Source organism: Osmerus eperlanus, chromosome 27 (assembly GCF_963692335.1).
Source record: "Osmerus eperlanus chromosome 27, fOsmEpe2.1, whole genome shotgun sequence".
Taxonomy (NCBI): Eukaryota; Metazoa; Chordata; class Actinopteri; order Osmeriformes; family Osmeridae; genus Osmerus; species Osmerus eperlanus.
In genome coordinates this window covers 2,270,799-2,293,349 of record NC_085044.1, presented here as the reverse complement: position 1 = coordinate 2,293,349, position 22,551 = coordinate 2,270,799, and the positions used below count along the sequence as shown (strand labels likewise).

General features: G+C 50.6%; 3 protein-coding genes across 3 annotated transcripts; 1 reads left to right on the top strand and 2 right to left on the bottom strand.

The window, feature by feature from the left end:
* Positions 1-894: 894 nt before the first annotated feature.
* On the bottom strand, positions 895-3,150 carry ripply1 (ripply transcriptional repressor 1). Its single transcript, XM_062453595.1, has 3 exons — positions 2,874-3,150; positions 2,423-2,501; positions 895-1,546 (listed from the first exon to the last, which is right to left on the bottom strand). The coding sequence occupies exons 1-3, from the start codon at positions 2,966-2,968 to the stop codon at positions 1,244-1,246; spliced, it is 477 nt and encodes a 158-aa protein (XP_062309579.1). The 5' UTR covers positions 2,969-3,150; the 3' UTR covers positions 895-1,243.
* Positions 3,151-6,302: 3,152 nt separating this feature from the next.
* On the top strand, positions 6,303-9,102 carry cldn2 (claudin 2). The gene is made up of 2 exons (XM_062453617.1): positions 6,303-6,443; positions 6,952-9,102. Exon 2 carries the CDS (start codon positions 7,538-7,540, stop codon positions 8,372-8,374), a length of 837 nt encoding a protein of 278 aa, XP_062309601.1. The 5' UTR covers positions 6,303-6,443; positions 6,952-7,537; the 3' UTR covers positions 8,375-9,102.
* Positions 9,103-10,351: 1,249 nt separating this feature from the next.
* rbm41 (RNA binding motif protein 41) lies at positions 10,352-13,844 on the bottom strand. The gene is made up of 7 exons (XM_062453616.1): positions 13,694-13,844; positions 13,112-13,228; positions 12,523-12,724; positions 12,011-12,209; positions 11,260-11,747; positions 11,004-11,151; positions 10,352-10,643 (listed from the first exon to the last, which is right to left on the bottom strand). The coding sequence occupies exons 1-7, from the start codon at positions 13,699-13,701 to the stop codon at positions 10,465-10,467; spliced, it is 1,341 nt and encodes a 446-aa protein (XP_062309600.1). The 5' UTR covers positions 13,702-13,844; the 3' UTR covers positions 10,352-10,464.
* Positions 13,845-22,551: the final 8,707 nt, after the last annotated feature.

Sequence of the window (22,551 nt, the reverse complement as noted above, 5' to 3'; positions counted from 1 at the left end):
GTGTGTGTGTGTGTGTGTTACCGTGTGTGTGTGAGAGAGAGAGATAATGCGTGGGAGTGTGTTACCGTGTGTGTGTGAGAGATAATGTGTGTGTGTGTGAGAGAGAGAAGGGCGTGCTAGGCAGGGGATGTTGCTGTGTGTTTTGCATTAAGGGATCAGGCCTAGTGGTAAAACTGCAGAGATCTCCAGCACCTCTGACCCCTGAGAGCTCCCTTAGAGGCCTCTGAACCAGGGATCATTGTAGGAGGGCAAACAAGTCTACATAGCCCTCCCAAAACATAAGCTTGCCTCACGTTGAGCACTGTTAACCCTCGTGCTGCCTTCGGGTCACATGACCCAAAGGTTCATAACGAACCATCGTTGTGTTTACCCAATTTTACCCAATACAAAAACAAATACAAATAATTTTCTTTTAACCATTCCAATGTGGGGGGTCTGAGACAGCCCGACAGTTAAAAGAAAATGCTTCACTTTGTTTTTGTATGAGGTAAATTTGTCGCAATACGACGGTGGGTCACAATGACTGATGGGTCAGAATGACCCGAAGATAACACAAGGGTTAAATGTCCAATTCACTTTTTTTTGTATTTTTTAAGTCTTAATCTTTTTTATAAATCCACCCCAAATCTCTTCCCAGCTTCGCTCTTTATTTTCGACGGGTTGCCAGGGAGAGAGTGACCAGGCCTCCCCTCTCTCTCCGGCCCAGGAGGGCGAGCAGATAGACATCAAAGGCTGTTGAGCTGGAGATAGGAGAGAGAGAGGGGAGTGTAATCTCTCCACAACAATAAAGACTTCCACTTACTGATAGACTCCATCTTAAACCCTCTGATCACCTCTCACTATCGCCAAGGAGATAGAGAGAACGAACAAAAAAAAAAGAATAATAAACATTGCTGCTTTCCCAAAATAGAGTTTATTTCATTAAAACCGTGAAAAAGTTTAGACAGTGTTTGGGAAATATCCCAAAAACGTATACAAAAATAGTCAATATAAATATATGTGCTTATATACAATTGAACATTATAAATTAGAAAAGTAAATGACGCGAAACGTATTCTATGTACATAAGCAAATCCTAGACCCTGAGACTTGTTTGTTTCCACGGTAACCCATCCCAATATGGGACTTTGTGTTCCTTACAACAGATTCAATCTATATAATCCCATTCAGACGCAGCAGTCCTCAACACAGGGGAGGAGTGGTGTTGGACAGATCGTGAGCAGACTGAGAGGAATCTTAGAGTTCAGTTACAGCTGGTGTAGAAGGACCGAGGCTTGAGACACGCCTCGCCCTCGCTGCAGCCTTCCTCCTCCCAGTCCTCCTCTTCTTCCTCCTCCTCCTCGTCCTCCTCGTCCTCGCTGTCAGACTCTTCGTAGAAGCTGATGGTGGCTTGGACGGGGAAGTTCTTGAGCAGGGTCTCCCCGTCACTGTACAGGTAGTCAAACGATTTGGATTTGGGCCAGAACAGGCGGACAGGATGCTGAAAGGTCTGGGGTTTCCCCTCGGTGGAGACGTGAGCAGGGGCTGCAGAGGGCCTGGAGTAGGGCTGGGGGGAGAAAGAGAGAGAAGAGGAGGAGGGTTAATGTTAATATACACCGCAAGGCATTCAAAGACAATGAGAGAGATATTCCGAGAAAGACAAGAGGCTACGCTGCCTAACAAACACAAAGCCACATCATTCGTGCCCCGTGGACGATCCCCTGTTGCCCCGTCTTACACTGGCAGCCAAAACAAATACGCCCGACTTGCTAGACCAGAGGTCCCCAGTGGCAGGGACAGCCAGGGCAGGGTTTGAGCCTGGCTGGGTCCCTGCCTGGGTGAAGGGAGGGTGTGAATCTGGCTGGGTACCTGGCTGGGTGAGGGCAGGGTGAGAGGTTGGCTGGGTGAGGGGAGGGTGAGGTGAGAGCGTGTGAGACACTGTGGGAACCCGGCCCAGCCTGTCTCTCACAGCCGGGAAGGTGTCCAGTTCTGCATCTCTCTGGGGAGAGAGGCTGGTGTCTGGAGGGCTCCTTCTCTATCACCTCCAGTGTGTGTGTGTGAGTGTGTGTGTGCAGAGGTGTGAGTGTGTGGGTGTGTGCGTTCTGCTGAGAGGCTCAGAGGAGCCATCTGGCCATGTGTCAGGGAGTCGGAGGGGAACGGTGCGAGTTTGTCTGCAGTGTGGCAGAGTGACAAAAACACAGCTTGACCCTCTCTCCTTCTGTTCCCCATCCTGCAGCTAAAGCTCTCCTGACTCACACACACATGACTTTGTTTTACCGCTGACTAGTGTCTCTAAAATGTAAATGTAGGCTGTTCTTCACCAATATCAAATGTAATTAGTCTACAGGTTGATGTGTCCCGTAGATGGCTATTGTGTAAATTGTGTGTTGTGGTCCATGCTGATATGAAAGACGAAATACAAAAAAACTTCAATTCAACTTACACATGACTGACCGCTTCTCCGGCTCCCGCGATGCGCTTCCTTACTGCTCACGAGCCAGGGTCTCCACAGAGAGGCGTAACTATAAGAGAGGCACGAGCACGGTGATTAGTGTCAATCAAAATCATACGAACATGATGCTTATATGAAAGATGCGCATTGACAATGGGATCTCGCCCGATTGCACGACACAGCACGTAGCCTATAACAACGAAAAGGGATCCTTCATTTAGACACCAAAACATATACGCAAGATAGCAACGCCTCTATATGTGTGACGCATACAGGTGAAGTTGTGATAAATACAGTCAACGCTGGTTATGCAATAGCCTAGGTCAGGTTTGAGCGGTTGTCAACCGTTTTGCGGTCGAAACGGTTAGACCTATGCGCATTTTCAAGGCTTTATCAAAATAAAAGCCGAACATGTTATTCATCGGTGGGGAGCATTGCTTACCTGTCGTTTGTTGGCGTGGTGTCCATCATCAAAGGGCGCGCGAGAGGAGCCACAACGAAGGGCGTCTGTTTAACAATAACGCAGGCAGAACTCATGTCGGTTGCCGTATTCCTGTCAAAAACCCTCCGGCAGGATCTTGAATGAACCTAAAATAATGTTTTCCCTTTGCGGTAAATGCGGCAGTGGAGAATCCGAGTTAAGATTCGTTGACTCGTAGAGCTGCCAGTAGACTGGTTGTGCGGGTGCGTAGAAGAAGAGTGTCCGGGAGATGACAATACCCGGGGCTTATAAAGGCCTCCGGCACCGGAGGGGGCGGAGGGGGGGGTCTCGCTGCCAAACGATCCGAGGAAGGGGGTGTCCCTGCCGGCCAAATGATTGGGGGTCAGGCCAATTTGGTGTGAGGGGTTGCCCAGTTGTATAAACAGTGTGTCGCAGCGTGAGGGTGAGAAATCTCTTACCGTCGGGCTGCTGGGAAAACACAGAGGAGAAAAGTTAGACACCATCTGCGAGAAAGACGACGGGGAACAAACCGGGAGGGGGCACGAGCACCCATTGAGCTTGATAATTAAGATAGATAATTAGATTTTAACGGATTCGTTAGAGACAGCATATAGCCTACAAAACGACGCAGATTGGCTATAGCCAATAGGCTCCTATTTTATTCTCCCATAAAATAGGTTACATTTATTTTACATGACAGTTCTTTAGACAATTTATTCGACATGTAAAACTACACAATTGCTTTGAACACTCAGTGTAGAACACATAAGTCTATCTCTGCACATTAATTTGCACAAAATGGGCACATATGACAGCGCGCATGCAACAAATACAATTTTTATAAGATCGTCTAAAAACATTCAAACAGATAGAGCGCACGCGTCCCGGCCGAAGGAGCCCGTTAAGCCAGGTGTGAGAATCCTCACTAGCGTCCTCTAATAAGGTCCTAATGGTGTCTTGATGGACGGGACCGCCTCGACTAGACAAGCAAACCTTGGGGCCGGCGCCAAACGATGCCCCGTAGAGACGGCAAAACGGGGCAAAAGGGACAAACGGAGAGCGCATGCGGAGTTCCCATTACGAGCACACAAATGCGCTGTCGGCTTAATCTAATGGATAATTATTTGGACGCATGAAGCCAATTGACACCTATACGCGCACACAGTAGGGCTCGTGGCATGGCGGAGTGCAGAGTTTAAAGACCTCAAATAGCCCAGCTTATATCCAGATAACTTATAAGGAATAGGCTACACATCGAATGTTATCTATACTATTCATGTTAAATCTTTCATCATAAACGAAGGTCATTTCTTGCCTGTGAGCCTAAATCGACACATATGTCGTACCCAACATTTCTGATGTTACAAACAATGTAGAACAGGTCGGTTTTAAGAATTGGAATGTCAATTTCGTCAAGGGGAAACGTTTGCATAAATAAATTATTCAGTCGTTTTTGTAATTCCTTCTCCGAATTGTTTGGATGGCTGTGACCTGTTTTCGACCAACAAATTGTACACATGGCCCCAGACAAAAGCTGTCTACAGATCCAAATGTCTGATCTGCGCAGTAGAGCCCCACAAAAACAAGGAATGGCATGATTGTTTACTCTGCTCGTCTGTCTGTGTGTGTGTCTGCGTGTGTGTGTGTGTGCCCCACTGTTTCTTTCACATTTGTTGACAGACAAGCCAGAGCCCCCCCCCTCCTCCCCCAGAGATTGGAATGCCAGTAATCAGTGACAAACTGCTCTCTAGTCCTATGTCCATATTTTCATTCTGGAAGGTGAAAACAACCGCATATCTCAGCCGAGCCTAAAAACACAGCAACTGAAGACGTGATAATCCGCCCGTCTGGTGACGGTTATGTTTAAATGGCAAAACAGCAAACGCCTTTGCAGTGGTCACCAGGTCACAAGGTGACCAGTGAGTTGACCCGTAACCAGGGGATCAATAACCATAGTAACCGGCTCAGGTCGGCTGCTGTCCAGTGTAGTTATGTGGACCACAGTCTGACCCCACCGCCACCCCTCCCGACTGACCACCTCTCCTCACACCTCCAGCCTCATTTGTGGAGGTGATGGAGCATCACCGTGGTTGCCTGACACCTCCACACACACACACACACCTCCACAGGCACACTCCAGGAGCCTCTCTCTCCTGGCACCTTGTTGGAGCCAGTTTTACCCTCAGGAGAAACACTCTCCTCACCTTCCAGGACTGACCTCACTGTTCCCACATCAACACCTCGCGTACATACTCCCTGGACACACACACACACACACGTTGGCCCTGGATCAACCCACGAGACACCACATACTAAACGGAGTGACAGAATAGAACATGCTACAAAAACAGCAAACCACGAACAACCAGATAAGTGAATAATAAACAACACATCTGTGGTTCACAGGAATGGTTCCTGTTCCATAACGCAAGTTTGCCGGATAAGCCAGGCTTATGCCAGGGAAAGTAGTCGACATAAGCCTGGCTTATTCTGTAAACTTGCTTCATGGAAAAGGCCCCAGGTCAGATAACGTATTTTATATGGTCCTCGTGTGTCTGTGAGTGTTCAGGTCAGAAAGTGTTGCTGTGTGGTCATTGTGTGTGTCCAGGGAGTATGTACGCTAGGTGTTGATGTGGGAACAGTGAGGTCAGTACTGGAAAGTGAGGAGAGTGTTTCTCCTGAGGGTGAAACTGGCTCCAACAAGGTGCCAGGAGAGAGAGGCTCCTGGAGTGTGCCTGTGGAGGTGTGTGTGGAGGTGTGTGTGTGTGTGTGTGTGTGGAGGTGTCAGGCAGCCACGGTGATGCTCCAACACCTCCACAAATGAGGCCGGAGGTGTGAGGAGAGGTGGTCAGTCGGGAAGGGTAGCGGTGGGGTCAGACTGTGGTCCACTCAACTACACTGGACAGCAGCCGACCTGAGCCGGTTACTATGGTTATGCTGACCTGGGTCACAGACACACCTCACAGCCCAGACACCCTCCTCTGAACAACAATCAAGTGATGGATAATATGCTGGTCTCACACGTCACATTCAACGGGAGATCGCCCTCTTGTGGCCACACATGGTTACTGCTTGTTTCGAGTACTGAGAGTTTTGGAGGTGCCTAACCTCCACAGACACAATGAGGTTTGGAATCCTGAGGAACCCTGAGGTCTAGAACTCTGAGGTCTAGAACCTTGAGGTATAGAACCCTGAGGTCTAGAACCCCGAGGTCTAGAACCCCGAGGTCTAGAACCCTGAGGCCTGGAACCTTGAGGTTTAGAACCCTGTGGTCTAGAACCCTATGGTGCGGTTCTAAGCTTCTGGGTTTGGACCTTGGCCTCTCCTCTTTTGCATGACTGGACAGGAGCCTGGGTTAAATCCTAATCTCATTACGATGTTGGCAACATGTGAGCAGAGATTTGAAACGATTAGGAAGAGGGAGTTGTATCTGATACAGGGTCTGGGAATGCAAGCAGACCTGGATAACTAGCTGACCTCCACATGGACACACACACACTTGACGTGAGAAGAGACAAATGTTTTGAGGGATTAATGTGGATCCTCATCTGAGTCAGGGGAGTTGTTGAGGTAGGTAGTGTGTGTGTGTGTGTTGTTGTTGTTGTGTACACCTGAATTTGCTGTGTCTATATTTCTCTGTCAACAATATCATCAGTGAGAGAGAGTGTGTGTGTGTGTACGTGTGTGTGTGTACTTGTGTGGATTAGTGCATGTCTTTAATTGCTTCCTTTCTGTGACCGATCACTCCATAAGAACCACGGCTGTCTATAGAGTTAGAATGTGTAGACACAGTTATCATTGGGTAGGTATACACACACACACACTTTACTATGAAGCTCAAGTTGCAAATTTGAACCACAAAACCAATGACTTAACCTTTGTAAAATGTCTCATTTGAATATCTTTCATGTATGTAGTCAAACTGGAACACAAGTGGCAGTTAGTCCGGCTGTTCCGTAAGCAGGAATGCTACAGTAAATCTCGGCAGGATTATAAAGGGAGTTCCCATTCTGTGATTTATTAATTCAATCATTCCTTTGTTCTTTCATTCTTCCCCTAATCGGTTGTGTTTACACAGACAGGACAGCAGCAGAAAGACCATGCTTGTGTCACCGGCCGTCTGTGCCCCCCCTGCCCGGCCAGGGGCCTGGGACTGCACTGGACTGTACATGGGTGAACAGACCAACAGTCTGTTGTTTTTGGGGGTGGGGAGAGATGAGTGATGAGTGAATATTTAACTCTCTCGTGGGGGGAAACTGGGTTTATCTGTGTACACACGGAGGGGTGAAGGACCTGGGGCGATCGACAGACAGGAGAGCGGACACACACACACTGACGGACGTGGAAAGGGGAACATCCCGCCGAGAAAGGTAGAAAGGGCGAGCGAGAGAGTAAATCAGAGGGAAGAAGAGAGAGAGGAGGAACATTAAAGAGAGAGAAAAATACAATTTGGAGAATTTAGAGAGAAACAAAGACGTAAAAGAGGATTACATCGGAACGTTTGACCGAGGAGAACAAACGGGGCCAGCGAGAGGTGTGTGTGTGCGAGTGAGAGGACCACACAGCCGCACAAACTGGGCTCGCACGCCCTCACGTCAACAAGGAGAGAAAAAGCCAAGCCACCTTCGTGAAAGAAAAACCGCCTCGACCTTCCGACCTCCATCATGGCGTCCTTGGCCCTGGAGCTCATGGGCTTCTTCCTGGGTCTACTGGGCATGCTCGGGACGCTGGTTGCCACGGTGCTGCCCTATTGGCGGACGTCGGCGCACATCGGCTCCAACATCGTCACGGCCGTGGGAAACATGAAGGGCCTATGGATGGAGTGCGTGTACCAGAGCACCGGAACCTTCCAGTGCGAGACCTATAACTCCATGCTGGCGCTGCCCTCCGACCTGCAGGCGTCGCGCGCCCTCATGGTCATGTCCGTGGTCCTCTCCGTCCTCGCCGTCGCCACGACGACCCTGGGGATGCAGTGCACCGTGTGCCTGGAGGGTTCTGGCGCCAAGACCCGCGTGGCGGGGTGCGGGGGCGTGCTGTTCCTCGCCGCGGGCTTCCTGGCGCTCATCCCCGTGTCGTGGACGACCCACGAGGTGGTGCAGACCTTCTACCAGCCCGGCCTGCCCGCCAGCATGAAGTTCGAGCTGGGGGAGAGCCTGTACATCGGCCTGGCGTCCGCTCTGCTCTCCATGCTGGGCGGCGGGCTGCTCTGCGTGTCCTTCTGCGACGAGCGGGACGTCGGCCTGGGGGCGAGGAGGCACGGGGGAGGGTACCCCTACCCCACCACGGCCATGGGGCCCTCGGCCCACGCCCGCACCAGCTCCCAGACCTACCGCAACCCCACCCTCCAGATGGGGGCGAAGGCCGGGGGTGTGAAGGAGGTGATGCTGGCTAGGAGCCACACTGGCAGCTCCAGTGCCCGGTCAGGCGGACACGCCCAGGACGGCAAGATGAACCCCAGGCAGAACCCGGCAGCCGGCTACGACGTCACGGGCTACGTCTGACATCATCGTCTCCCCCCGCCCACCCCGCCCTTACCCCCCTCGCCCTCACGAAACATGACTCTGTGTCGCCACAACTGTCTGGTCCTGTTTTGGTGAAGAGGATTTAATCACTGTAAGGTTTCGAGAAGCTAGAATCCAGGGGCAGACAGAAATGTGTGGGCGTTTTGTTTTATTTTTCACCGCAGGAAGTTAACGGGTTCAGGAGTGAGGCCACTCATTCTGGTTCAGGGGGTGCAAGTTTACCTGAAGTGGTGTTCATATAGTTGAGAAGGTTGTGAAAACCTGTTTCATGTTTATTTCTGTGCCCTTTAGAAGCTTACGACCCACATCCACACACACACATACCCACACACATTCTCCAGTGACCTTGCAGTGATGGTCACATCTGCAGTGGAATACTAACAAGAGTGAGTCAGTCACCCAAGGTCAGAGGTCAAACTCCATGACTGTTATATCTCTGTCTTTTAGTGACCGCATGCTGAATGTTCATAAAACACTTAATAATGCATTTAATTTCGTTATTTCCAATGTATTTTTAGTAAAAAGTATCCAATGATTTAATTTGCATTAATTAACAGTTAAACACAGATTATTTTTTACTTTCCTGCTTGCCTGAATGAGATTTTCCTTATATTACTGTGCGATAAGAGCGTCAAAATGAGCGGCTGAGTGATTTGCTGAAATATAAAAAAAAAACCTGCCTTTTGAATTAAAAACTATGTACTGTCGTCCATGCGTGTTTCAGAAGGTGAAAGAAAGCAGTTTTCATGAGCGGCCTACAGTCCAAACCCAGAGGCAGGAGATTCACAGCAACAGAGATGAGACAAGAGAGGCCAGCACAAACATCCCTAAACAATCATCTCTCCTATCATCTAATCGATGATGCAGAGTTTCGGTTTGGGAAAGCCAGGCAACAGGGAGCAGGGTTGGGGGGGGGGGGGGGGGATGGTGGGCATGAACTGAACAGACACACGAGGTCATGGCCATCCTACAGAGAGGGCAAACACAAGCGCTAGCTCACCTGACCTGACAAAACCAACGACAACTTCATCCCTCCTTGTTCATCAGTCCCACATACAACCAATAACATCTCTCACAAATCTGGAGATAAAAGGATATATATATCAATGAGAAAAGGACAAAGTAACACTTGGGAGCGCGTGAGTCAGACCAGACTGTTCAGGTAACACGCCGAGGCAGCTATGCCTCTGAGGCAGATCCTATTCTTTCCTCAGTCACCTCACATGAACTGTGCTGGCTCCCTAGCTGAAGGGATCGTGTCTGTCTCGCCGCCGTGGGAACAGTTGGTGTTGTGGCTTCCTGGCTCCTGGCATGCCACTGAGGGGGGCGGAGGCTGTCAAAAACAAACCTTCTGAACCCTGACTGGGATGGAACGTTTAGACTCTCTCACACACACACACACACACACACACACACACACACACACACACACACACACACACACACACACACACACACACACACACACACACACACACACACACACACACACACACACACACACACACACACACACACACACACACACACACACACTCTCCCTCTCAAACACACAGACGAACATCTATTAAACAAACATCTAAAACTGATTAGCTAGCCTGAAGCGTCCACAAACGCGATGGGCCTTTTGGAACAGACTGAAGACGCCCCGTTACACAGTAAAGCCAATCTTCCAATGTTTGTTTATTCAAATGTAGACAGCCTATGTAGAGGTGTCACACAGAAGCTCTTCTTTATGAAGATTTATCACGGAACATTTCCATGTATGAATTTACATTTTAAAACAGAGACACAGGCAGAGATAGCGTGTGACAAATCTAGCACCCTCTAGTGTTCACAGGTGGAATGCCACTCAAACTTAAACCAGACAAAACCCAACTTGTCTCACTTCCGACAAAACTTGTCTCACTTCCGAGTCAATTGACATGAACTATGAAGATGACGCAACCAGGAGAATACATGACAGGTTATTTATTCAGCTGTAAAACAATAAATATACAAAACGGTATGTTTTATTGGGCGAGGAAAGAGGAGTGGCCAGGCCTGAGTTGGACTGTTGCTCTGTTCCGTCAGGACTGAGGCTGTGTTTCTGGAGGTCTACCTTCCCTCTGTTCCTCCTCCTTCTCCTCCTCTCCCCTCTTCTCTTTCTCCTCACCGCTCCGCTGCCGGCCAAACTCGATCACCAGAGGTTTCCCTAGCAACCGGTACCCGTTCACCAGCCGGAGGGCGACCTGAGCCGTTTCCGTGTCTGGATGCCATGGCAACGTGTCATGGGGGTGGATACACACACAGAGAGAGAGACACACACACACACACAGAGAGACACACACACACACACACAGAGAGAGACACACACACACACACACACAGAGACACACACACACACAAGCACACCTTTGTCACTTTCCAGTATTTGTATGGAAGGTAAAACTTCCAACCGTTTCTGATTGTAAGTTGAAAGGAAACTTGGGTGTGTGCGCATGTGTGTGTTTGTGTGTAAAGTGCATCTGTCTGAGACAGAAAGACAAAAGGAGAGAGAGAGAGAATGTGTGTGTGGACGAGATAGACAAAGAGAGATAACGATAAAGAGAGTGTGTGTGTGTGTTACCGGAGAGTGTTATAAAGGCCTGTCCCTTCAGTCGACCGGTCAGGAGGCGGTAGAGGACTGGGGGCCCGCCCTCCCCCTGGAACCTGGAGAACAGCGCCACCAGCTGGGCCACGGACGCCTGACCAGTCAGGTTCCGCACACACAGCACCTGCACAGCGCCGCCACGACCGCAAACACCAAACAATGACGTTCCTCTTCGTGTACTTGTTTTTACCAAGGCAATAAATGAGTCACTCAGATAAATCGTTAGCTATACCTTGGACGGTTCTCCTGGCTGATAGTTGTGGAACCGTGGAATGTTACGGATCTCTTCCTCCGATTCTCGGTTCTCCAGAATCTCTCCGTCGGAAATCTCTAGAATCTCCCCTCTCACCGTCAGTGGTCCGCCTGACCCCGCCTCCACTGCTCCACACAGACTGCCGATTGGCTGGCTTATGTTTATCCTCTTTGGAGCAGAAAACCGTCCAGGTCGGTTCTGGAGTTGTGATTGGCCAACGGTGTCCTTGCTTAACCCTGATTCGTCAGCGGCTCGGTGACTTTGTCCCCACGGCTCCGGCTGACAGTCTGTCCAGCCTTGGGATTGGTCCTCATGTGTCAGTGAGCTCTGTGATTGGTTGGTGTGAGGTGGAGGAGGGTCCTGTGAGGGAGACGTGCGTTTCCTGCCCTCAGAGAGGACGTTCCTGTAGAGAGAGTCCAGAGTGTTGGATGAGGTCGCTCCCTGCTGGTCATCTGCTGCATCTTCCTCTGAGACGGAAACGACATCTTAATTAGCGCTGAAGACACGCTCATGGGTACTTAAAACGTCATTGCAAAGAACCTTCTAGCATCTAGGCAGCTGAAAAGCCACATAATCAATATTAAACATTATATAACAAATAAAGTCGGATTAAACAATTTAGATAAAAGCATCCTCTAAATTAATAAATGTCTAAATGTTAGGTTGTTTTAAATCAAAAGGAGGTCACGAGCCAGGCTAATCCAAGACGGGCCAATCGCATCGCCCCCACCTTGGTGATAGAGCGCCGTGAGGAAACCTAGGCGATCGTTGCCATGGAACAGCGCCCGCTCGATCTCCATCTCCCGCCTGGACAGCGGCCGGCTGGCGGAGAAGCGCTGGGGACAAGCCAGAAGCTCCGCCCTGGCCTCCATCTTGTCCCTTATCACCTGCAAGCGTTGCTGCATCGCCCCTGGGGCTGGCAGCACACCCTGTACAACACACAACATATTACTGAAACACACACACCCTGTACAACACAAGACATATTACTGACACACACACACACACACCCTGTACAGCACAGACATATTACTAACACACACACACACACACACACACACACACCCTGTACAGCACAGATGTCATCAATACCAACACACCCTTGACAACACAAATAACAAACACGAACACGACAAAGCTTTTGAGATTATTATAATTGAGATGCTAACCAGGTGGTGTGTGTGTGTGTGCATATGTGTGTGTGTGGTGGGGGGGTTAGAGGGGGGGGGGCTCGTGGCTCACCTTTTCAGCCACGTGGAGAGCCTCTCTACTGAGCCACAGCTCGATCTCAGTGTCCGTGAGCCCCAGCTCTCGCAGGCTGGTCTGCTCCCTCTCCCCGTCCTGCAGGGCCTGGAACTGGGACAGGCTCCGAACTCCAGCAGCCTGCTCCCCAAAGGGCTTGTACAAGGCCGCAGGGGCGAAACACTTCCTCTTGGCAAGGCACCTGCGTGTGTGTGTATATATATATTATTACCATTGTTATCATTAGTTTACTGTTGCGTTGGCAATATTTACAAATGTGTTTCATTACACTAAAGCATTTTCTGAACGGAACTGAAATAGAGAACAGGAGATAAAGAGAGACAGAGAGATAGACGTTTTTACTTGCCACCGTTAATCAGTTAGAAGACCATTACTGAATTGAAATGAGTGTTTGGATCTGAAGCCAGTTCGTAGTTACGCTGCCAAAAGCACTGCAGTGTTGCGATTTTTTATTTTTTTAAGATGGCTGGTGTGTTTTCACTGTACCTATCACAACTCCAGCTGTTATCAAACACATTATCTATCAATCAATGTTTTCTTCATTCAGCTGAATAACTCTGCGGCTCACCGGTCGATGTTGGCGTCCGTGTCGAGCTGTTGGACCAGGAGTCCGTGTAGCCGCCTCTGGCCCTCCGTCTCCTGGTCCTCCAGCAAGGGCCCGTCCTCGCACGCATGGCGGGTCACTCTGACCGACACACACACACACACACACACGCGCGCACACACACACACAAAGTAGTATCAGTATCAGTAGCGTTAGCAGCACATCGATGATTTAATACATTAACCGTATTTATTTTGTAAATTTTTGGGGAAGTGACGCTTACACATCTCCTTCGGATGTAACATTGGCCAACGTGTTATAGGAGGCCAAATACCTTAACTACTTGGTCAGCAACCGGCTAATGTCCACTCTTACCTCTAATTTGAAAGCTAGCTACACCCACATTATCCCGGACCATTTAGCTAGCTAACGAACCAGCTAACTTCGACGGTGCTTGTATGTACAGGCCCTGCGTCATAACTATATCAATATGTATTTGTCGTAATACTATCAAATAGTACCGTAAAATAAACGCTATAACATCAATACAATTAAGGTAATGTCAAAGTAATATGAAATTGTTTACTGGTTCTAGGGAGTGTTTACCGTCGCATGCTTCTGGTGTTGTTCTTCCTGGGTTTGCCGCGTGGAACTCTGGGAAATGTAGTGAAATCATAAAAACGCGAAAATCCACACAGCGTTACAATTGTAGATACATCCTTATGTAGTTAGGAAAACATAGCATAAATATATTCTCCTTTTTGATTTGACAACATGGTAGATCGTTATAACATCATCTTCCTCATCATGTTGTAGCCTATACACACATGATAAAGCTATACAGTACTAATCATGTTCACACTGAGTTCAGAATTCAACCCGGCATGTTTTATTCAATTATGATACAGGTAATTTCATAACAAAAACGAAATATTCCTTTAAGAAAAATGATTTCATCTGTGCCACACCCAAAACGCCATCATGATAGTGGGCGTGGCTTCGAAGCCATCTGTCACACCCACACCATCACAATTAACATAATATATGATATCTCATATTTCCTCGCTCAAATGTGAATTCTCAATAAAGAAACTGTACGTCCAGACTGTATTGCAATAATAAAACACCCTTTCATTTCGTCCAAACCGGTATCCTCAATTAGCCTAGAACTTTACGTCATTAGGTTAGGTGACATGGGTGTGTGTCTGGTTGTTCCGGGCAGCTACAGTAAATGCAGACGGGATCATGTCGGCAAAATGCAAGCGAATTTACAGTGTGCTGTTTGGGGGGATAGTTTGGTGTTTCTGCCGGGCCAAACTGCGCTACAGCGGGCTGCATAGCTTCTGATTGACAGAGTTGAGGGTGGGGACGCAGGGTGGGGTCACGAGCTGTTGGGAGAGGCGGAGGAGAAACGAAGAGAGCGAGCCCAACCCTGTACACGGCAACAACACACCGACCGACTCGGGGGAAGGAAAAGAGAACCGTCGAAATTTGGGGATATGATCTGAAAGAATACCGGGAGAGGCGAACGAGACTCCTCGCAGTAACTGCATCGAAAGGTGGACTGGCAGCAAGATTACTATTATTCAAATAGCTCGCGTACACCCTTCCCCGGTCGACCCCCCCCTCTACTCCACCCCTTCACCATTGAACCCGCTTAGCTACCGAGATGCACACGGAGACTCGTAACAAGAAAGTAAGTGTCGACCTTATTGCCGTGATCCTGTCCGTTGAACTACTGCATGCTGACAGTGGCGAAGCAGACCCTATCATTGTCAGTTTAACATGTGACAATTTTAAAAGAAGGGCATGGCTGTCTAGTTAAAAAGACAAGTCTTCTGTGAGTGCAACGTTTTTCAGGGTGCAACTAGCTAGCTAACTGAGACTCACATAGCAAGACAGCTAGTGATGACTACCATAGATAACTCTGGTTTTCTAGCTAGCTTGTGGGCTATAGCCTCGGTTCGATTCTCTGCTCTCTATTTGTCAGGCTTGATCGTCACACTAAATACTGGCAGCAGCACAAGTGACTTTTAGGTAGAATCTTCCCTGTCACTGTCCACATCTCTCTCTCTCTCTCTCTCTCTCTCTCTCTCTGTCTCTCTGTCTCTCTGTCTCTCTGTTTCCATCTCTCTCTCGTCGTCTTTCTCTCTGCGCAAGCTTTGGGTACAGGCTCTTTTCGAGCACTTTGACTGTGGTCTGTGCTAGGCAGGAAGGAAACGCAGAAACTGCATCTAGCAGGACACCATCTTAGTTTTTAAAGGGACAGCGGTACTCTCTCTCATCCCAACCATGGGAACAAGCCAGGTGTACTGCCGCGAGCGACGCTGTAGTTCGCATTCAGCCGGTGTGTCGACCACCACAATAACAACCGTACATCACAACAGATGTGGTGACCGGCCGCCTCAGAGTACAGTAACAATTGTCATAGTTCAACTGTTGAAAAGTCGCAGTCAGCTATGGGAACCTGTGCAGACAAATCATTTATGATGATGATTGTCTTGGCTCGATGCTTTGGCTCATTCAGTGAGCCTGCTGCTGCCCTTTAAGATAATCTGATTGGTTAATGGCTCTCATAACCTTTGATCCCTCATTTTTTCTTATGAAGTCGCTCTAATTTCTGTTTCTTCAACTGTAACGCTGTTAATATCCCTTTAGTATAAGACAGGAGTTGTTTGAGTTTGTAAGGAGGTGATGAGTTCTAGACTAAGGAGCATCGCAACAATTACAGAGGCCACCGAACACACTCCCTATTCTGTGCGTGTGTGTTTCTTAATGTGTGTGTTGGATTAGCCCAGCTCTTGAGGTGTATCCTAATCTATAAGCTGGGTAGGTGACACATTCCTGTTCAGAGCAGTAGCACCGACAGCCAGGCCCGAATGTTGTTGGTGAGCAGGGTGGAGGGAGAGGCACTCCTACCAGCTGTGTGTGTGTGTGTGTGTGTGTGTGCCCGTCTATGCTTAGTCCAGGGTGTGCCAGGCAGGAGGCAATGATTAACAGCAGTGGACAAACTTGACTCAAACTGGTTGACTGCAGCGTTCGTTGTCTGTGTGTCTGTGTGCTCGTGTGTGTACTTGTGTGTGTGTGTGTGTGTGTGTGTGTCCAGTGCGGTGTCAGAAGGACATGACTGGGGGGTTAGGGACCGAGGTACACTGTTTCCTCTGCTCCATGTTTTCCCCCTTTAACAAACATGATCCGGTCAGAAACGCACCTAGTGCTGGAGCAAGCAGTGCAGGCCTGCTCCCATGTACTGCTGTGGTGTTTATTGTGTGTGTGTGTGTGTGGAGGTACCTGTTTAAAAGCTGGAGAGGTGACACACACACAAACACATACTACCAGGACATGTGGCCCTAGTCAGGGGTGTTGCATGGTGAAGGTATTAGTTGGAGGTTGACTCGTGGGCCGGGGGTGTCAAGTGTGTCAAAGCTTCTTTTTCCAGTGAGGGAGATCGTTGGTCCGGGCCTGCCATGAACAGGCTCTGGGCTATTTTTAGGTCAAGGGCTCCATTTTTAATGGCTGGGCTGGGCTAAACTAGGCTGGGATGGGCTGGACTAGGCTGGGCTAGGCTGGGCTGGGCAGGGTGGGGCTGGGCTGGGCTAGGCTGGGCTAGGCTGGGCAGGGTGGGGCTGTTCTAGACCGGGCTGGACCAGGCTGAGATAGGTTAGATCAGGGTTTGATCGGTGTGTGAAAGGAAGATGGGATTTGCAGGGCTGGATTAGGCCAGATTGTTCTGTGCTAGGGTGTGTCAAGTTGGGCTGGGCTGGATGGGACAGGACAGGACAGGGCAGGACAGGACAGGGCAGGGCAGGGCAGAACCCCAGTTGTTGACGTACTTAGAATCCCCTTCATCCCCAGCTTGCCCTCTCTACACCAGCCTGCCACTCCAGCATGGCGCGTCCACATGGAAAATACCTCCCACCCCAAGGCCAGCCAGGGAACTAGGAGCAGGCAGGCCAGCCAGGGAACTAGGAGCAGGCAGGCCAGCCAGGGAACTAGGAGCAGGCAGGCCAGCCAGGGAACTAGGAGCAGGCAGGCCAGCCAGGGAACTAGGAGCAAGCAGGCCAGCCAGGGAACTAGGAGCAGGCAGGCTAGCCAGGGAACTAGGAGCAGGCAGGCCAGCCAGGGAACTAGGATCAGGCAGGCTAGCCAGGGAACTAGGAGCAGGCAGGCCAGCCAGGGAACTAGGAGCAGGCAGGCTAGCCAGGGAACTAGGAGCAGGCAGGCCAGCCAGGGAACTAGGAGCAAGCAGGCCAGCCAGGGAACTAGGAGCAGGCAGGCCAGCCAGGGAACTAGGAGCAGGCAGGCCAGCCAGGGAACTAGGAGCAAGCAGGCCAGCCAGGGAACTAGGAGCAGGCAGGCCAGCCAGGGAACTAGGAGCAGGCAGGCCAGCCAGGGAACTAGGAGCAGGCAGGCCAGCCAGGGAACTAGGAGCAGGCAGGCCAGCCAGGGAACTAGGAGCAGGCAGGCCAGCCAGGGAACTAGGAGCAGGCAGGCCAGCCAGGGAACTAGGATCAGGCAGGCTAGCCAGGGAACTAGGAGCAGGCAGGCCAGCCAGGGAACTAGGAGCAAGCAGGCCAGCCAGGGAACTAGGAGCAGGCAGGCCAGCCAGGGAACTAGGAGCAGGCAGGCTAGCCAGGGAACTAGGAGCAGGCAGGCTAGCCAGGGAACTAGGAGCAGGCAGGCCAGCCAGGGAACTAGGAGCAGGCAGGCCAGCCAGGGAACTAGGAGCAGGCAGGCCAGCCAGGGAACTAGGAGCAAGCAGGCCAGCCAGGGAACTAGGAGCAGGCAGGCCAGCCAGGGAACTAGGAGCAGGCAGGCTAGCCAGGGAACTAGGATCAGGCAGGCTAGCCAGGGAACTAGGAGCAGGCAGGCCAGCCAGGGAACTAGGAGCAGGCAGGCCAGCCAGGGAACTAGGAGCAGGCAGGCCAGCCAGGGAACTAGGAGCAAGCAGGCCAGCCAGGGAACTAGGAGCAAGCAGGCCAGCCAGGGAACTAGGAGCAGGCAGGCCAGCCAGGGAACTAGGAGCAGGCAGGCTAGCCAGGGAACTAGGATCAGGCAGGCTAGCCAGGGAACTAGGAGCAGGCAGGCCAGCCAGGGAACTAGGAGCAGGCAGGCTAGCCAGGGAACTAGGATCAGGCAGGCTAGCCAGGGAACTAGGAGCAGGCAGGCCAGCCAGGGAACTAGGAGCAGGCAGGCCAGCCAGGGAACTAGGAGCAGGCAGGCCAGCCAGGGAACTAGGAGCAGGCAGGCTAGCCAGGGAACTAGGATCAGGCAGGCTAGCCAGGGAACTAGGAGCAGGCAGGCCAGCCAGGGAACTAGGAGCAGGCAGGCTAGCCAGGGAACTAGGAGCAGGCAGGCCAGCCAGGGAACTAGGAGCAGGCAGGCCAGCCAGGGAACTAGGAGCAGGCAGGCCAGCCAGGGAACTAGGAGCAAGCAGGCCAGCCAGGGAACTAGGAGCAGGCAGGCCAGCCAGGGAACTAGGAGCAGGCAGGCCGGCCCAGCCTTCGCTTGCGTGGTTACTCTCCCAACAGCCGTCCTACTGCTGTCAGTGTCAGGAAGAGCCGGCTCATTTGTAAACCTGGACCTGTGCTGTTAGCTTCACAGGAACTCAGACAGAGCGAGAGGGAGAGAGAGAAAGAAGGAGAGAGAGAGAGAGAGAGAGAGAGAGAGAGAGAGAGAGAGAGAGAGAGAGAGAGAGAGAGAGAGAGAGAGAGAGAAGAAGAGAGAGAAGAAGAGAGAGAAGAAGAGAGAGAAGAAGAGAGAGAGAGAGAGAGAGAGAGAGAGAGAGAGAGATAGGGAGAAAGATATATATATAGGGAGAAAGATATATATATATATATATAGGGAGAAAGATATATATATATAGGGAGAAAGATATATATATATATATATATATATATATATATATAGGGAGAAAGATATATATATATATATATATATATATATATATAGGGAGAAAGATATATATATATATATATATAGGGAGAAAGATATATATATATAGGGAGAAAGATATATATATATATATATATATATAGGGAGAAAGGGAGAAAGATGGAGAGAGAGGAGAGATAGAGAAGGAACTAGGGAGAGAGAGAAAGAGATAGATGGAGAGGGAGAGAAGGAGCAAGAGGAGAGAGAGAAAGAGAGAGGGAGGAAAGGGGAGAGAGAAGGAGGGAGACTGAGAGGGACAGGCACAGAAAAAAGGCTGTCTGTCTGACAACCATCCAGTGTTAGACCGAGCTGTGTTTCGTGGAATGTACACTGGTCTAAGTTGCATCATGTTTTGTGGGAGCGTAGCGTAGCAATCTGGTTCTGCAAGAAACGTTTTTACATAGAAATATAGTCATGGGTGAGTGTTCATCAGAAGCCTTTGTCCACAATGTATTGTACGTACTTTTGTATTGCTATTCTTGTGGGGATTTTCCCTTAACCTGAACTTGAACCTAACCCTAGCTCTTCAAGAACTATAGATCTCCTAACTTTAGCACCTACTGTATTTCTGACACTAATTCTGACTCTAAACTCTTTCAAACCCTCTAGAAAGAACATTTGAACAAATTTAACTGGAAAATGTAACCCCACAAGAATAGCTGAAAAGGTCCACACACACACACAAACACTGACTAGCTCATGCAGACGGAGGGAGGAGATGAGAAGGGGAGGTGCAGAGGAGAGGAGAGGGGGAGGAGAGGAGAGGAGAGGAGAGGGGGGAGGAGAGGAGAAGGGGAGGTGCAGAGGAGAGGAGAGGAGGGAGGAGAGGAGAAGGGGAGGTGCAGAGGAGAGGAGAGGGGGAGGAGAGAAGAGAGGTGCAGAGGAGAGGAGAGGGGGAGGAGAGGAGAGGGGGGAGGAGAGGAGAAGGGGAGAGGCGGGAGGAGAGGAGAAGGGAGGTGCAGAGGAGAGGAGAGGGGGAGTAGAGGAGAGGAGAGGGGGGAGGAGAGGAGAAGGGGAGAGGCGGGAGGAGAGGAGAAGGGAGGTGCAGAGGAGAGGAGAGGGGGAGGAGAGGAGAGGAGAGGGGGGAGGAGAGGAGAAGGGGAGAGGCGGGAGGAGAGGAGAAGGGAGGTGCAGAGGAGAGGATGCTGACAGGTGAGTCCTGAGCGACATGCTTCTCCTGTTTTGAGGAGACTTTTTTGTGTGTTTCCTCTCTAACTGGGGCCCCTGTCTGTCTGTCTGTCTGTCTGTCTGTCTGTCTGTCTGCCTGTATGCCTGTATGCCTGTATGCCTGTATGCCTGTCTGCCTGTATGCCTGTCTGTCTGTCTGCCTGCCTGCCTGTCTGCCTGTATGCCTGCCTGCCTGTCTGTCTGTCTGAGGTGTAAGACAGATACACGAGGACATCACATGTCTCTAGGTTTCTAACTGGTCTAGTGGTAATAGTGGTTGCTTGAAAGAGATCAGTGACTACACACACACACACACACGGTGATATTATCAGTCTGCAGAAGGTTTACTTAGTGGGAGCCGCTGGCCAGAGAAGCCTGAGGAATGTAACCATGATGGTGTGTGTGTGTGTTCTGGGTGGGACTGGGGGTGAGGGAAGGGGTGATAGAGAGAGATAGAGAGAGAGTGAGAGAGAGAGAGAGTGAGAGAGTGAGAGAGTGAGAGAGAGAGAGAGAGAGAGAGCTGTGGATGAGGTGGGACTGGGCTGGGATCTGTGCAGAGGAAGGGTGTGTTTCTGTGGGAAAGGGTGGGATGAAGGGGTTTGGTGGGTGTGCAGGAGGGGGGGGGGGCTGTGGGAGCTGCTCGGAATGAAGTAGGGTGTGTGTGTGTGTGTGTTCATTAGCGGAGGGTCTATAGTGATTTGTGTTTGTAACTGGAATGCGTATGTCTCTGTGTATGTGCAGTCCACAGGGTGGGGTTGTGTGTGTGTGTGTGTGAGGATATTGTCCACGTCTCCCCAGATTAGACCTGATGTGACAGAGTGACCCCCTACCATCTCTCCACAATCATTAACCAGGGAAAGAATCCTGTCCCCATAGCAACCCTCGCAGCTCTGCCAAACAGGCCGCAGTGAAAAGGAGGAGGAGGGAGGGAACAGGGGGTGTGGGGGGAGGAGGAGGGGTGGGGGGCGACTGGGGTGGGGTGGGGAGGGTGTGTCCTAGTGTGTGGATGAGTGTGAGTTTATCCACACGGTGCATGTTTGTTTGAAACTGTGTGTGTGTGTGTTTTGTGTAAGAGGGTGTCTGCGTATGTATATGTGTGTTTGTGTGTGTGTGTATGACATCAGTGTTCAGGGCTTGATGTAAGCTGCTCAGAGCTCTGTGTGTTTGTAAGCCAGGGAGAAGGAGAGAGAAGGAGAGAGAAGGAAGGAGAAGGAAGGAGAAGGAGGGAGAAGGAGGGAGAAGGAGGGAGAAGGAGAGAGAAGGAGAGAGAAGGAGGGAGTGTAGAATGTTGCTATTGTGTTTCTTCTCGACCGTTTCACCTTTTCATCATGAGGAAATACTGGTGGGTAGAGAGAGAGAGAGAGAGAAAGAGAGAGAGCCCAACCCAGGCTGGGTGTGGAGGCCTAACCCTAACCCAGGACTCTGTCTGTCTTCCTGTCGGCCTGTTTGCCTGTCTGTCTGTCTGCCTGTCTGTCTGTCTGTCTGGGCCTCCAGTAGACATGTGCTTCCTTCCTCTAACTGTGGTGTCTGTCTAAGTTGCTGAAACAGGGGAAAACCTAGCTCAGCCCAGCCTAGCCCAGCCTAGCCTTCAAGAAGGAGCCCTTTCAAGTCAAACGGAGAGGTTTGCAGAAGAGAAGCTCGGCTGAGCTCTTCAGAGTGCCATGCAGACCAGGCCGCTAACTGCTCGTTGTAGTGTGATTATCTATATGTGAGAGGGCTGTGACAGCCCTGTTTAGGGTGTACGCGTGTGTGTGTGTGTGTGCGTGTGTGGATAACGGGGTGTGTGTGTGTGCGTGTGTGCGTGTGTGTGTGTGTGTGTGCGTGTGTGTGTGTTTGCGTGCGTGCGTGCGCGCGTGTGCGCGTGTGTGTGTGTGAGGATAACAGGGTGTGTGGGAAGTGGTGGCCAGCTTTGCGTCAGCAGGGTGTGGTGAGATAAGAGCAGACAGACTGCTTCCTCCTCTCTTCTCCTCTCTTCTACTCTCCTCTCTTCTCCTCTCTTCTCCTCTCTTTTCCTCTCCTCTCTTCTTCTCCTCTTTTCTTCTCCTCTCTTCTCTCCTCTCTTCTCCTCTCCTCTCCCCTCTTCTCCTCTCTTCTCCTCTCCTCTCCTCTCCCCTCTTCTCCTCTCTTCTCCTCTCCTCTCCTCTCCCCTCTTCTCCTCTCCTTCATCGGGCTGTTGTTTTGGTGTTGGGAAATCGCGAACTTTGACCCCAGGCAGGAGCCACTGATTGGCCTTCTCGGCCCCACCTGCCCCACCCCTATCCTGTCAGAAGGTTCCAGTCAGCTGCTGATTTGACGTGTCTACCGGCTGTGACCAGGGATGTGTGTGTTTGTGTGTGTGTGTGTGGGTGTGTGTGTGTCAGTCC

Bases quoted from the DNA above. Each gene is read 5' to 3' on its own strand.
- cldn2 (XM_062453617.1), top strand. From the start codon at position 7,538: ATGGCGTCCTTGGCCCTGGAGCTCATGGGCTTCTTCCTGGGTCTACTG.
- rbm41 (XM_062453616.1), bottom strand. The intron at 12,725-13,111 runs GTGAGCCGCAGA...ACACACACGCAG, and splicing joins ACGGACGCCAACATCGACCG to GTGCCTTGCCAAGAGGAAGT. The intron at 11,748-12,010 runs GTGGGGGCGATG...TTTCCGTCTCAG, and splicing joins CACGGCGCTCTATCACCAAG to AGGAAGATGCAGCAGATGAC.
- ripply1 (XM_062453595.1), bottom strand. From the start codon at position 2,968: ATGAGTTCTGCCTGCGTTATTGTTAAACAGACGCCCTTCGTTGTGGCT. The intron at 2,502-2,873 runs GTAAGCAATGCT...CCTCTCTTATAG, and splicing joins ACCACGCCAACAAACGACAG to TTACGCCTCTCTGTGGAGAC. The intron at 1,547-2,422 runs GTAAGTTGAATT...TTCTCCCCCCAG, and splicing joins GGAGAAGCGGTCAGTCATGT to CCCTACTCCAGGCCCTCTGC.